General features: G+C 39.2%; 2 protein-coding genes across 2 annotated transcripts; both read right to left on the bottom strand.

The window, feature by feature from the left end:
- Nucleotides 1-567: 567 nt before the first annotated feature.
- LOC106963924 (uncharacterized protein C16orf45) lies at nucleotides 568-8,514 on the bottom strand. Its single transcript, XM_015059104.1, has 6 exons — nucleotides 8,301-8,514; nucleotides 6,201-6,321; nucleotides 4,052-4,125; nucleotides 3,298-3,412; nucleotides 1,823-1,893; nucleotides 568-1,554 (listed from the first exon to the last, which is right to left on the bottom strand). Exons 1-6 carry the CDS (start codon nucleotides 8,350-8,352, stop codon nucleotides 1,436-1,438), a joined length of 552 nt encoding a protein of 183 aa, XP_014914590.1. The 5' UTR covers nucleotides 8,353-8,514; the 3' UTR covers nucleotides 568-1,435.
- A 2,206-nt stretch (nucleotides 8,515-10,720) lies between these two features.
- mfsd6l (major facilitator superfamily domain containing 6-like) lies at nucleotides 10,721-14,637 on the bottom strand. Its single transcript, XM_015059131.1, has 2 exons — nucleotides 14,542-14,637; nucleotides 10,721-12,922 (listed from the first exon to the last, which is right to left on the bottom strand). The coding sequence occupies exon 2, from the start codon at nucleotides 12,870-12,872 to the stop codon at nucleotides 11,112-11,114; it is 1,761 nt and encodes a 586-aa protein (XP_014914617.1). The 5' UTR covers nucleotides 12,873-12,922; nucleotides 14,542-14,637; the 3' UTR covers nucleotides 10,721-11,111.
- Between the last annotated feature and the right edge of the window lie 269 nt (nucleotides 14,638-14,906).

Genomic DNA, 14,906 nt, shown 5'->3' with positions numbered 1-14,906 from the left:
TTCCATCCAGGTATTTTTGATGTTTGTGTTGTTGGCAACAAGAACAGGATCCGGGACCACAATAAATCAATCGTAGGGCAACAAACGGACTCTGTGCCGCACTCTGGAAACCCCCCTATGTTGTAAAAACGATGCGCAGATGTTAATTTTGGGTTCATCACCGTGCTTGAATTTCATTTAAACCATCACTTGATCTTTGGAAAAACAAAGACTAGGGCACATTTACACAAATAAATTAAATTATAAACAGCTACAGAGTTGGTTCTTATAATTTGATATTCACTCGACAGAAATTAAGATTGGCAAGAGTGTTTTCCTCTCTCAAGGGATCTACACTTACTCCATCTGATACATCACAGATTGCATAATTAAACCGCCAGAACAGCCATAATCAAATCCAATCACTTTAACTGGAAAGAGAGATGATTAGTAATGAAGCCAATCAGCATCACTTATGCTAACGAGATTGTGTGAAGGAAGCAATTTATAGAAACCAACTGTAGACCATATATACAGAAATGTTCAAAGGTATTAAAAAACAAACTCTTCAACTTTTTCACATCGTGTGAGGTTACAACCACTGAATTTATTTAATTTTATGCTACAGACAGTTTGTTCTGAGTTATTTAGGTGATTAGAAGCCAACGCTCTGGTCAGATGAGAGCAACATGTAGATTGGCAAGTGTAACCCACAGCTGCCATTGATTCATAATAACATATTTTGTGTGTATTTGCTTGATGATTTTGATGATGGCATTTGACAAAATGTAACAATGTAACATTAATTGGTACATTTTGTCAGCGTAGTGCTTGTTTCACAACTGGTTGCTGAAATGTGCTACACAATTAAACTTGACTTTTCAAATAATTGAGTGTTGTTGATTTTCCTAAAAATCCCCCAAAAATATTAATACAATACACCTGATGTGGATCTAAGAGTTTTATATAAAGTAAAATGTTTGCAAAATACACATTGATTTAAAAAATAAAATAAAATCTTTGACGCCCCTCAATTCTCCTCTCAAAAATGGCACCCTGGGCTACTGCCCAATTGTGAACATTTTCTGAAATCTGGTCCAATTTCCATCCAATTTGACTGAACTTGTGTTAGTTTGTCAACTCCAATTGCAGGAAAAAGTTGCTGAAAACAAACGCACACCACACTTTTCACATTTTATGTGTACAAACATTCAAAAGCCACATGTCACAATCATGTTCGACGTTTTGTTTTTCTGTCCATGAAACTCCAATGTGGCAGTGATGCAGTAAACGCTTAAGTGGATTGAACACTTAAAGAATCATTTGTCATTAAAGGAAACCCACAGAATGGATACGTAAAAACACTGAGGAGTCCCATTTGTGTTCACACACGCACGCACACAGACACACACACACACACACACACACACACACACACACGCAGCTTTTCACTCCTTCACATGACGGAGCAGGTGAAGCCACAGCAGTCTTTTAGCAGCGTCAGTCCGGCTTTCGTGAGAAATGGACTGGATGTCCGCTGGGACTGTGATGCAACCCTTCGATCTCGCGGAGCACCTGAACGAGGCAAAAGAACGGAAAATAGTTATTACCCATGAAATCTGAACTTCTATATTCATAGGATGTAACTTCCTGTAGAGCTGCATGATATCAGAGAAAGACGCAATGAGTGGGAAAACAATGTATTAAAAGTTTTTATGTCAAAATGTTTATTTTCTTGTTGATCAAATGCAACTTTTTCAGTGTATTAATGGATCCTGTTAAGTCACGTTGTAAAATTCACATCTTCACATAGCAGTGGTATTCAGTGACTTGTTTAACTCACCTTTTTTGGCCAAAGAATTGGGAAATTTGGACTCCAGGAAAGTTGCCATCTCCTTGTCTTCCTCTCTTTCCCTGAAGAAGACAATATGGACCTCACTGTTCTACGACATGGTTTTAATGCTTTATTTCATGCACCGGTAAACTAAGACCACAGACCAGACCGGCAAATCAATTCCGTGAATGCTGAATCAGGACAGCTCTTTTCTCATTTTGCATTTTTATATCTGCTGTAAATACTCACCACGCAGCCTATGAAGCGTCCCAGCTGACACTCCAGTTTGGGAAAATTGAAATGTCACTCAGTTATTTATTTACACCAGGTGAAATCTTATCAGGGCTGAAAGCTAATTTAATCCCTCTAAACAAACAAATAGCAAACAAAGGGTCAAAACTTACACAACACAAAAGTGCACTGTTTGACATTTGTATTCTGAAATGTTAGATTTTATGAAAAAGTTTATACTTCTTTTGCAAGACCATATTGCAGATTTTTACTTAATGCAGACGATTTAGCCTTTTTACATGAAATTCGGCCCTCCACAACAATTAATATAAAACTAAGTTAGGGATAAAATTGCTCGTTCTTAAAAAAAATGGATCATTTGAACAGCTCTTCCCCCGTCAAAGAGCCTTAAGTCCAATCATTATCTTGTTAGACATGTAAGATTGTGTGTCATCAGCATAGTAGAGCTGGGGAAACATGTTGACGTTGAATAAAAAAGGCACAAGAATGAAACCTTGAGGAACCCCACATGTGAATTTCAAATTCAATGTCAAAGTCATTTTCAAAAATACTTTTTGTTTGTTTGTTTGTTTTTAAGTATTTTTGAATTTGAATTTGAAACTCACTGGTGGGGTTCCTCAAGGTTTCGTTCTCGGGCCACTTTTATTCGACGTCAACATGTTTTCCCTCGCTCAGAGTTTCCTCTCTTTGAGCCGTTTTGTTTTTGAATTTTGTTTTCTCAGATACTATGTTTATTTAATACAAAGTGATACATAATAGATCAACTCTGCAAAATATAATTTATCACAGCACCAAATAATAATAATAATAATAATAATAATAATAATAGTAATAAATCTCACCTTCTTTTGGAAAAATGAAGATTTCGACCTATCATTTTTACGATGCAGATCATAAAATACTTTAGCAAGAGAAGTTAGAGGATCTGGCTAATAAGGAATGAAGTGAATGAACACAATACAAAAGAATAGCTTTGAAGAGAGGGGAAACAAAAGTAAAGTAGGTATTTTACACCGTGAAAAAGTAGTTTATATCAAACATTTCACTACATTTTCTGATAGATTCTGTCACCAAGAGAGTGATCCAAAATGAGCCAAGATACTAAAAACTTAACGTTAGTGAAATCACCTATCTAAATTAAACATCTTCCTCTGTCAACTGTGATCTTCTGCTTTCATACTGGAGCTTTTCCTGTCTGTAAGCTCAAAGTGCTGTTGGTTCGTTAGCCTCACCTGAGCCGTTCAAACTCCACGTCGTCCACCAGGAAGTCTCTGGTCTCCACCAGCTTGTTTATCTGCTTCAGCAGTTCCTCTTCCTTCTCTCCGTCTTCTGTGGACCTGTCTTTGTCTGTTTAACAGTCACAAGACGGGCTTCATCATCCCACACAGTCCCAGGTATTCAAATGAAAACTGCAGATGATTTGGGATTAGCTTGTAAATAAAAAGAAATTTGTTTTATTTAGATATTTTCCACTACCGTTTGAAATAGTTTACCGTCCCTGTTTCAAAATCTTACTAATATCATCTGGTTAGATGGATCACAAAAGGCACCGTCGATTAGTGATGTAGATCATGTTGAAATAGCAAAGATTTTTTCATTAAAAAAACAATACTTTTAGAGCTATCTAAAGGCCTAACTCGAAACCTAAGGAATTTCTTTAGTGGTCTGAAACATTTGAATCACAAAACGTAAGGAAATCTGAACTCAAGTGAAATGAAAAAAATAAATTTGACTCGAATTCAAAACAATCCTATGTGTGGAACGCGCTTAAGCACTCACACACTTTCCAAATGTGTGTGAGTCCACATTTTGAAAGTGTGTACTCACTTTGCTTACAGCGACAGAAATTCGTAAGAGATTAGAAAATCAAAAACTCTATTAGCTGGAAGCCTTTTGTGAAAAAGATGTGAGTGGGTTGGCGAGAATGTGTGACATTACTCCACAAAGAAAGAGATTTTTAAAAAGACAACATATTTTTCAATTTACCTGGAGTTGTGACAATTTTCTGCAGCTCCTGTTTCAGCCTTGTAATTTCTTTACAGAGCTGAATGTCATCCATCCTGAGCCAAAAACAAAAAATTAAAAGATAACCATGTTAGACATGAGCAGAAAAGTGTTTACTACTACTGTATTACTTGCTATATTTTTCTGCTGTTGGTTAAATTCTGTTTTCAACATGTGATTTAAAACTGTAATGCTAAGCTAGCATTACAGCTAAGCTACAGAAGCTAGCTGCTGTAGTGAAGTGCTTCTTTTATCAATATGTTCTTTTTAGTTTTAGACCGCCTTTCGTTTTTGTAAGACACTGACTATAATGTTCTAAAATGAATCCTACCCTGGTGGAACATCGTCTACGTAAAGCTAAACGCTGCGTAGCGTCAAAGTATTTTTGCTAACAGCTCAGAAGATACCACAGGCTAACGCTAACCTCTACTTCAAGACACACGAGCTGAGTTTGATTAATGCTGCTTACATAAAATAACGCCACCGGTCAGACTTTATTCCAAGATTGTTTTAGTGTCAAAACAACTGCCGTATTTTTATATACTTTTTATTCACTTTTGTCAAGCTAGCAGTTTGGAGTGGGCAATATGGACTTAGACTTTTATTATGATGTGTAGGATAATAAAAAACTTGTATTACTTATTTTTTATGTAATTGCATGGCACCACAGTCAAACGTGAATGCTGCTCCTGAAAAATGTTTGTATTTTGATATAAGCTCCTTCAGGACGTCACATACTTAAAGAAGTGTGATTTATATCCCTAAGCTACACATGTAGATTTAATCATATTTTTGAACTGACTAATATTTATGGATGGGCTTGTGGAATACAGAGGAGAACATAGCAAAAATAACATTTTAGTAAATTTTTTTGAACATTAGCTGAAATTTTTTGTAACAATTATAAATCAAAATTCTTATCATGACAAGAAAGTTTTGACGATAAATGATAAACAATACAATAAATACCCGCCCCTAGTTGCAACAAATACAACTAAGAATTGCGATACATTTTTTAAGCAGGAATAGAAGATGGATGGATGAATATTACCAAACCTCCAAATTTTCCTATTAGGTAAGCAATTGTAAACTGTTTAAAATTGCTTTTAAACAGGGCAGTAACCCTCCCTCTATCAACATCGGTATCAATTTGACTGTAGGAAACAACAAGAAGGAACAATTTTGAGACAGTTACTTAACTTTGGTAAGCAAAGTAAAAAGATTTTTCCCTGACAACCAACTGTTTTACACAAACACTTCACCATGTGAGTTACATAGCACAGAAATGTTCCTGCAAAAACCAAAATCATAGAGGAAAAAACAAAGAGAGGTGCATTGTCAGTTTGTCTCAATCACATTGTGCCTCCATTACACCGACTCCAACATGTTTCCTCATCATTAACCGCCTCCAACCCCCTCTCCCTGTTGCAAAGTGTCAAAAATAATGAGGTCTCTGCAGAAAACGAGCAAAATAATTAAAAACAATGAGAGGGTTCTGGCAGCTTGCTACAGTTTTAATAATGCCTGTGGTCTATTTTGCTGTCGTGCACATGGCTGCTTGTGGCGCTTCACGACTTCTTCCCAAAGGACAGCAAAGACCATCCTGGGGTAATCAGAGGATTTTAAACACAAGGTTTTGCTGTGCTTGAGGCAGCAAAGGAATAATAACTAGATCATGAAATGATGCCAGAGACATGTTTTGTCCGTCAAGCCAATATCTTTAACAGGGGTCAAGTTAAAGCAGATTTTGCCTCCATTTCTCTCAAAATGAGCTTGAACAGCTCAATGTATTCTTTCAGATTAATAATGAGAGCAAGGGCGATTTTTACTTAAATTATTTGTCTGTAGCTGAGTTTCCACTACAAATGTGCACAAAACGTTGACGATATTTTTGCTAATGTTGAAAAAACTCAATTTCACAATTAGGGACAAATTGTGAACAAACTTAGTCACATGTGAATAAGTTTGTTCACGCAGTAAGTCACTAAAAAACATGCTGAATGAAAAATAAAGTCATTTTATGTTTATTGATGAGGGAGATGAATGCAAAACATTTTCATATTTTGTCATGTTGGAACAAATTTCACTGCTTTTTGGGGGGGGGGATTTACATAAAACGAAAACATTTTACATGTATCTTAGCTCTGATTCTCTTCGTACGAGGATCTCACGTATCCGCTCAATCTTGAACAGCTCCCCTTCGATGTCCTCCACTGTGACCGTAGAGTCGGCCATCGAGATGACATTTTCCGCTGAAAGGCAGGAAAAAAACACAACACGAAATTAATCAACAAGAAGAAAAATCAAAAGATGAGGAGTTTTAAACTTTGAGAAAAGTGTTAGTGTCTCGAGGGCTGGAAATAATCAGGTCTGACTGCATTTCTCTCAGATTACATCATTTTATGCTAGTGCTATTCTGTGTGTTGGTTGCTCAAATCCCTCAGCTGCAACAAGAGAATGAATAAAATGTACAGTTTTGTTTTTCAGTTATAAATTAGCCTTTTTAGATACAAAACTTCATAACTATAACCATGACAGTGTCTGGATGTGATTTATTCAGCAGTGTCATGATTTCCTTAAGTGGGTGTGGCTTACAAAATAATGAGGAGAAAAACTTTAAACCAACCTTTGAAGGTTGAAAAACAATCTCTAAATGTCATCTGTTTGTTCTAATAATGAGTATAAATTTTCAGGAAATATTTCTTACAAGTGCTAAACAGTTGTTATTATTGATGCTGTGCTGAGTCCAAAAGTCTATTGATACTAAGGGTACTTGCACCGGTTCGAAATCGGAAAATGTTGTTATATTTTCCAGCTGGTGCGTTTCACTTTCGCACTGTCAAAACGCCTGTGGGGGGCGTTGCACCAAGAACCACTGAAGGAAACGACACGAAAAGCTCAGAAGAAGAAGAAGACGCTTAGCACAACATCCTTCTTCAAAAAATCTAAACAAAAACGGAGTGGCGTCAATTTTAGTGGCTGTAAGATTTCTTTTTTGTCTTTGGCAAAAAACACAACGAGCCTTTCCTCCCGCGAGCGGTAGACTCGCGCGTTTCTTTTTGGTTGTTTTTACCCAGAATGCCCTGCGTTCGAATCCGTTTCTCTCAACTTTTGGTGGGCTTTTGTTTTTGTGTACTTTTCTTGCAGAAAAAAAAAGTAAAAAAAAACAACAACAAAAAAACATAGATAAAGTAAATGTATTTTTTTCTAAATATCACTGAAGAACAGCACCGCCCCTTTCTGCAGCCTCCTACTCCTCACCGGCTGCGATGAGTCATCCATCTTTCAGAGCTCAGATTGGCCTCTAATTACATGACCTTGTGTGAAAAGGCATAACCATTACACTGACAGGCTGTGAATAACACACACACACACACACACACACACACACACGCTGAGCAAATCATTAGATACCATATTGCTTAATTTAACTTGTGTGCTTTCCCTCCTTTTACTCAAAAACTTTACCTTCAACATTGTGGCCAATGTTACAATTTTACATACATGGGGAACTTCTATTTATTTATATATTCTTTAGAAATCCTCATTTTTGGCATGACAAAACAAAACAAAAACAAACAGCCAAACAAAAGATATTAGTGGCACGTGTAATGTTTAATATAATAGTTCATTTCTGATATTTGCTACTTCATTTTGGTAAGAAAGTCTTACCTAAACATTTTAGTTAGTATTCATATAAAGTAAAGACAACACTTCAGAGCAAAAACATCTCAAGTCTCCCCATTTGTCTCTTTCTCCCCCTTTCTTCAAGAAATTCAAAAGCTATAAAGCCACCAAACATGTTTTTATATGATTTACTGCAGGCTAAAATAAGCAGTTATTCTAAGCCATAAGAGAGTAAAGTACCATTGATCCAATCCTGTAATCAGCACAAAACTGAATTGGAAAAAACCCTTAAAACCCTCAATGTTTAGAATCAAAGCTGCCAGTTAAATATAATTATTATATGATGGATAATATTAGTAAATGTTAGCAATTTTTAAAAATAATAAAACCCGACCTTTAGATGTTCTCCTCAATAAGAATAAAATTATTTTCCAGAATTTACTTTTATATTAATAATAATACTCAATAAGCCAATAAAGTTTTTCAGACAGTGTAGCACGTTAAGTGACTCAAAACTCTTGCTCCCTTAATTTAAGTATGTAAACAATAAACAAATAAAAATACATGTGCATAAATAAAAAGGATTCCAGTCAGATAAACTCACTTTGTTTCTCCGTCGCTCCGTACTGTTCAGAGGATCGTCTTTCTTTTTCCATGTTTGTAAAATAAATGGCGTCTTTTCCCGAGGCTGCAGAGTAGATTCAAGCGTGAAGTCGGTGAAGTGTTATAAAACACAAATCAACAGACTCCATGCAGTGTTGGAAGAAAATGAGCGCGGAGCGGAAAGCAGATGATGAATCCAGTCAGCGCTCAGCCTCACAGGGAAATTATCTGTTCTCAGAGGCGCCACCTACTGGTACAAAGTCGGAAGTTTTCCCACAATCCATAATGCTTCACAACTCACCTTTCCAGGGACTGTAAACGACCAGCCATCTGCTTCTTGTACCACTCTGTGTTTTACATCATCACCTGACTGAATACAGCTTTCAACAGCATGCTGGAAATGGCATCACCAGTCCTCCAGGTGGAGCGAAGCAAAAATGAACCTGCATGCAGTGGAACAAACAGGTTATATACACTGTACAGGCAGGAGCCCAACTGCTTATCAGGACTTTTCCAGCCACATAGGGCCATTTTATAGCATAATCGAGTAAGTATGTTGCCTTCAGCTGTTATAAAAATGGTGTATATATCAAATATGATGTAAAAGAAATTTGACTTAGTAATTTACTGACAAAAAACTTTTGTCAGTAAATTACTGACCTCGAAATTGAGCCTATGTCTCTTTAAGAAACTCTTGCTCTTTCTGAAACCATTAGCCCTTTAATGATTTTACCAGTGTTGCACTGTGAGAAGCAGCTTGTATAAAGAGCTAAGCGGACCACCAGGTGGTTGCTAATTGCTGCTGGCTAGTCTGAAGGAGCTGAGAGGGGGAGTCACAGGGCAGGGGTGCTCTGTGAGGCAGAGGTTTCCAAAATGTGGAAACTGCAGCTCCAAGGAGGCGGAGGTAGGTCCAACCAGATGTCTTGCACTGCTGAATGGTTGCCATGGGAGATTCAAGGATTTCTCAAACATGGATTAAAGAATCAAAGCAACACTCCTGGTATGTTTTTGATGAATTACCATCATGGATTACTTTACTTTCTCTTAATAATTTGTACTATGTTGTATTGACTCAATTAAAAATACATCACAATCTTAATCTCTAGGAAGCTTGTGACTGAAATGAACACGATGTGAAAACATTTAAGGTCTATGAAGAATTTTAAGGGCTTTCTGCCTCAAACATCTCTCGTCACAATGCATTTATGTTCAAATATATTTATTAGACTGTAAATACAGTATAAGACATTAATTTGACATCAATGCATAAACAGAAATCTCAATTTCCATTTCGCAACAGCTACCTTTGCACATCGATCAGCATTGATAGAGGTGGAACTTTAGACTTCACAGAGATCCCAAAACTTGCTGACAAGCTTCAAGTTCACGCCTGTTAACATTAACAGATCAAAATAAAGCATCTGACTTGAGGTATCTCTCACACAAACCCATTTTGAAAAACAGCTTTGGCAGCTATGTCCTCCACAGATGCCCAGAAGCTGTCATTTAAATAGTGCTTAAGTTAAATACACACAGTCAAAGAATGAGCGCATCTCCATCCATTTAATCCTACGTGTTCACAGTTTAGTGTCAAGTCTGAGGGACAGAAAAGATGGCTGCAGCAGTGAGAGGTGGAGGAAGATCAAGAGCCCTGATTGGGTGGGGTTGTAACTGGATGCCAGTCCAGTTTGGCCTGGCCCTCTGCACACACTTTGAGTTTACTCTGCACTAAGAGGCTGCTGTGTTTCTACTCTCATGAAGTCTAAGCTGTTGAGCTTGCATACTGAGGTCGGATTTTTGGTCCTTGTAATCTTGCAGCTTTGTTTTCAAAGAAACGACTAACCTTACCCAACCCTTACCTTTGCAAATATGTACATGTAAACTCTGACGAGGCTTGGAGATGAATAGCAGAATCTTTCGGTAGAGCTTGAAGTGCTGCAGGATGATGGAATGTTTAGCTAAAATTAAATTGCAATGCAATTCTGGATGGTAATGGAACCTGTCAGGTGAGAAAAGCAAGTATAGTCACCTGGCATGTGGTAATAAGGGGTGACAAGTCAGGCAATGTTGCAAATCTGATGGGGAAATATGTCTATTCCAATGTTGATGTAAACTGTCTTCTAATAGTGTATTTTGGACAAGTTTGATTATAAATGCACCAGTTGGGCTTTTTTAGGCTGTTACCCACCAACATTTGATCTCCTATTCTAAATTTGAACAAATTTATTTTTTGTAACGACTATAAAATAGTCAAGGAAGTCAAGAAAATATGTGTTACACATATTTCTAAAAGGAAGTAGTTGCTGCCTCAAAAGCACATGCCCCTAATTATTAAAGTCAAAATATGCCTTACTGGACACAATACACATGAACCGGAACACATCATGATTTTCTTCTGCAGGGATGGGGCAGTACCAAGAATTTTTTTTTTGCAAAAGACCTTCCACTTTCAGCAGTAACAACCCTACAACTAATGCATGTTCATGTGTCAGATTGGCCCAGTCAATGTGAAGACCTTAATCCAATTGAGAATCTGTGAATTTGACTTCAAATATGATTTTCCCAGATGCTTTTCTTCCAATCTGACTGACTTTGAGGCTTTATTCAAAGAAGAATGAGCAAAAGTCTCAGTCCACAGATGTAGAAAGACGGTACAGGCATATCCTGAAAGACTTGAAGAAACTCAAAAAGGCAATTAAGGGAAGTGTTGTTGGTGCAACACTGAAAATGATGGACATTTTTAGGGTCAGGTAGATTTAACCAGCTCATTACTGATCAGAGCTAATTCTGACCTCTTACCACGCGACCTCTGTCAGTTTTGGTGTCTGAGTCGCCTTTCGTAGTTGTTATTGCCTCGGTCATTCTCCATGGCCTTATCCAGCCAGTCTCTCTCCGGCTCAGATTCGGAGTCACTGGCCTCGCTTGCATCAGCTGCCAAAAGGCGCGAGTAGTTAATCCTGCGCTGACGTGGGGCTTTCCACTGCAGGAAAGGAAGACACACACACCACGCCATAATTCCTATGGCAACCCCTCTGAACAACCATGTCATCCCAAATCTCTGCGCCACGAACCCGCCGGCAAAACTCCCGAGTCCACTCCCAAGGTGCAGGCACAGGGAACTGTAGACCCTCCTGACGTTTCTTTCGGCCCCTGGTGTTGCGATGTCCTCGCATTGGATCCTCACAGCCCACCAAACAGCGCCGCTGCTCAAGGTACCCAGCACTTGTGCAGGCAAGGCCGCCCAGGGTCCCCAGAGGAAGGAGTAGTAGAAGCACTGCAACCCGAGACTAGCGGCCCCAATGACGAGAACCCTCCCTGGGCTTAGGAGTTTGGATACTCTGCCAGCCAGGAGGGGGAAGACCACCTGTGAGAGCAAAGAAAGAGCTAGGGACAGTCCCATGTGCAGTTCAGTGCTCCCGTGATCCTCCATCTGCCAAAGCAAGAAGTTCTCCACAGCCGAATTCACCACCCCGACCAGGATGATGGTGAAGGCGCACAGTAAAGCGTGGGGGGAGCCATGGACCAGCTGCACACCCTTAAGGAGCCCATTGGCCCGGTCTCGCTTTCTGTTCAGATACAGAGGGAGGTAGACGCCTACGGGCAGGGCTAGAGCTGCCAGGCCTGTGTAGGAATAGAAATGCACAGCGCTTCTGGAAGCGCGAGTGGCTGCTACGTGACAACTGAGCTGGGCGACCACAAGCCCGGCACCCCCGACCCCGCATACCGCCCCGAGCAGACCCCATACATCGGCACTGCCATGGCGGTCTGAGGCATCTGCGTAGTCCAGATACTCGTAAAGCCCGTCGTCAGCTGTCCACTCGAGAGGAGCTGACGCAAACTCCCACACCAACACGATGATAAGCGTCAAGTAGAAGAGCTGGTTCTGAATGTCCATCTCCTTAAGGGTCGCGAGAAATCCTGAACTCCCCTTCTGTTGGTCCTCAAAGCGGTCCGATGTGATCGCAGACTTCTTATTCCTTGCTGCATTCTCTAAGGAGCTGACGGTGGAATGCTGAACACTCGCTACTGTCTGAGTGATGATTGGCACCTCAGATAAGTTTCCTTGTGAAACAGGAACTTCAGAGTGTTCTGTATCATTCCTATTAGGCGGAGTTGTTACAGGACCAAGTCTCCACTCACTGACAGGCGACGTCGGAATGACTAAATTTGTATGTGTTGGCAACGTCTGACTAGGGGTAACATTCAACTGACTTTGGCCTGAACCAGAGCTCAGGTCAGAGGTGTTACAGGTGCTGCTCTGTGCGCCAAGCTTCCCTACAGACGGGAGAAGCAGCAGCAGCAGAACCGCAGCAGAAAACACGAGCGAGCAGTTTATCACCAGCCGTCTCTTGTTGTAGCGCTTGGAGAGGAGACCGGCTGCTGGACTCCACACCAGGGTTACGGAGTGCTTGATGGCCATGACGATGCCAGTCATGGATGGAGACAGACCCAGCTGGCGGAAGTACAGGGTGAGGAAGGGGAGCAGGCAGGCTTTAGAGCAGCAGCAGAGGAAGCTGAAGGTGGCTGTCAGAACAAGGGCGCGCTTGACGTCGATCTGTGTGGTCCGCCTCATGGTTGTCCTCCAGCAGCACAGTGTCTCTTAGATGATGTCACATGTAGCAACTAGTGGGGTTCAGAAAAGCAGACACAAACAGGAAATAACTTAGTGAGGTGTTTCTTTTAATACAGAGTCTTTGAGAAATCCTTAAATCTCCTGTGGCAATCATTCATCTGTGCAAGACGCCTAAATGGACCTAGCTTCGCCTTTGAGTACGAAACTCCTCCTCAGAGCTGCAGTTTTCAAGCTTCTCCCTCACAGAGCAGCTCTCCCCATGAGTCCTCTACTCAGCTCCTTCAGACTAGCATCTGCTGAGCTAATTATAGGAGCTACTTCTCAGTGCAACGCCTGTAAAAATGTTGTTAAAGGGTTAATACAGAAGTGATGCGACTGCTTCCTCAAAGCGGAGTTTCAGAAAGGTCAGGAGTTTTGAACGAGACAGAGGCCCAATTTCAAGGAGTTAATAACACTGCCCATTTGGGCAATATTATGTATTTTCCAGTGCCATCTAACAGCACAATCAAGTGACTGTTACCTTCATAGTTCAAAGATGGCAAAATGGCCCTTAATAATTTTGGCTAAAAATGAAAGAGAACCAACCAATGTTTTGAAATTTAGATATAGTAACAAATACATGTTTTTTTAGTTTATCTCTACAATATTTTCACTGAATTCCCACAAAGAATGACACTGAAAATAGTATCAATATGCTTTTAGATCTGATTTTCTTATTAGATCTAAATTAAGATCTAATTATTAGATTAGATGAATCTACACATTACCATCCTCACCTGCAATAATCTATTTTCAAAATAAGATCCGTCCTTTTTTTAATCTTCATTTTAAATTCTCAAGATATAGATAAAATGGTGGTTCTTAAAAAAAAAAAAACTTCCTATCATAAATATTTAATTTTAATTATTATTATTATTATTTTTTTACGTCGTGGCAATTGTAGCTCTAACTGAGTTTTATTTTGCTGACTGGAAAGTAAAAATACCAAACCATTTTGACATGTTGGAATGGCCTAGTTAAAGCGAAGACCTTAATCCAAGTGAGAATTTGTGAAAAGAAAGTGAAAAACCTGTAGGAAGTGAAAAACCTCATAGACTTTTGAAGTGGTAACGTGTCAGTGGTTTTCCTGTGTAGATTCATCACCACATTAACATCCTTATATTCAACGAGGAAGTTTAAAAAAAACTGACTTGTTTAATGTCATAATGTAAATATCATCTGCAATAATCTATTATTTGGAATATAAACTATCAAAAAAAAACATAAAAAAAAACTCAAACAGACCCTTCAAATGTTAAAAGATTTTATCATGTCTGATTTGTTGCCATTAGTCTGTATGTAACAGGAAACAACGCATCTTGTGGATCAGGTTTGCCATAGTATAGATAATAGAACGAGCCAACTTAAAGGCGCAGCGTATAAAATGTCTGTTCATGCTTAACATTATAGCAACAAAATTACTTTTTATTTACATTTAGATACACGAGCATCGCACCTCGAAGCCGAAATATGTTAGTTTAGTAGAAACAAGGAAGAGGGAACACCTGTCAGGCTGGATACACCTGTCCCAGCAGGACGTCAAGATGTACTGTACATTTGTCCACGTCACACCAAGCCCGCAAGATAAGAAGAGAAAGAGTGACACAAAGTTAGAAATGTGTGCCTCACCCGATGTTTTTCCCTTTTTCTTCCTCAAACTCCTTTACTTTTCATTTTCCACTTTTGGTGGCGACATGACATCCAGACGGTTTTCTTCTCCTTCGTGTTTAGTTCAAAACACACCTGACTGCAGTCAGGGGGGCGGTTCATGCAGCCTGTCATGCTTAGTAACTGCAACTACAAGTAGACACCTGACGTGATATTTTCATGGCTACAGCTCCTCCTAGTGGTCCGGATGCTGCAGTGCGCCAGAAAAGCCGCCCACGTTTTAGTGTGAAAATTAATGTCCACAACTAATAAGATTAAAAAAAACATTAGTTAAAAAGGCTTAATAACTGATCATAACATCAATTTTAATATTTAAAAATGATGCTA

The sequence above is a fragment of the Poecilia latipinna genome, unplaced genomic scaffold (genome assembly GCF_001443285.1).
Source record: "Poecilia latipinna isolate Pla-1442-1.1 unplaced genomic scaffold, P_latipinna-1.0 Scaffold1601, whole genome shotgun sequence".
NCBI lineage: Eukaryota > Metazoa > Chordata > Actinopteri > Cyprinodontiformes > Poeciliidae > Poecilia > Poecilia latipinna.
This window is presented reverse-complemented; position numbering and strand designations above follow the sequence as displayed.

Bases quoted from the DNA above. Each gene is read 5' to 3' on its own strand.
- LOC106963924 (XM_015059104.1), bottom strand. From the start codon at position 8,352: ATGGAAAAAGAAAGACGATCCTCTGAACAGTACGGAGCGACGGAGAAA. The intron at 6,322-8,300 runs GTGAGTTTATCT...CCTGCCTTTCAG, and splicing joins CGGAGCGACGGAGAAACAAA to CGGAAAATGTCATCTCGATG. The intron at 4,126-6,200 runs GTAAAATGTTTT...TTTTTGGCTCAG, and splicing joins GAATCAGAGCTAAGATACAT to GATGGATGACATTCAGCTCT.
- mfsd6l (XM_015059131.1), bottom strand. From the start codon at position 12,872: ATGAGGCGGACCACACAGATCGACGTCAAGCGCGCCCTTGTTCTGACA.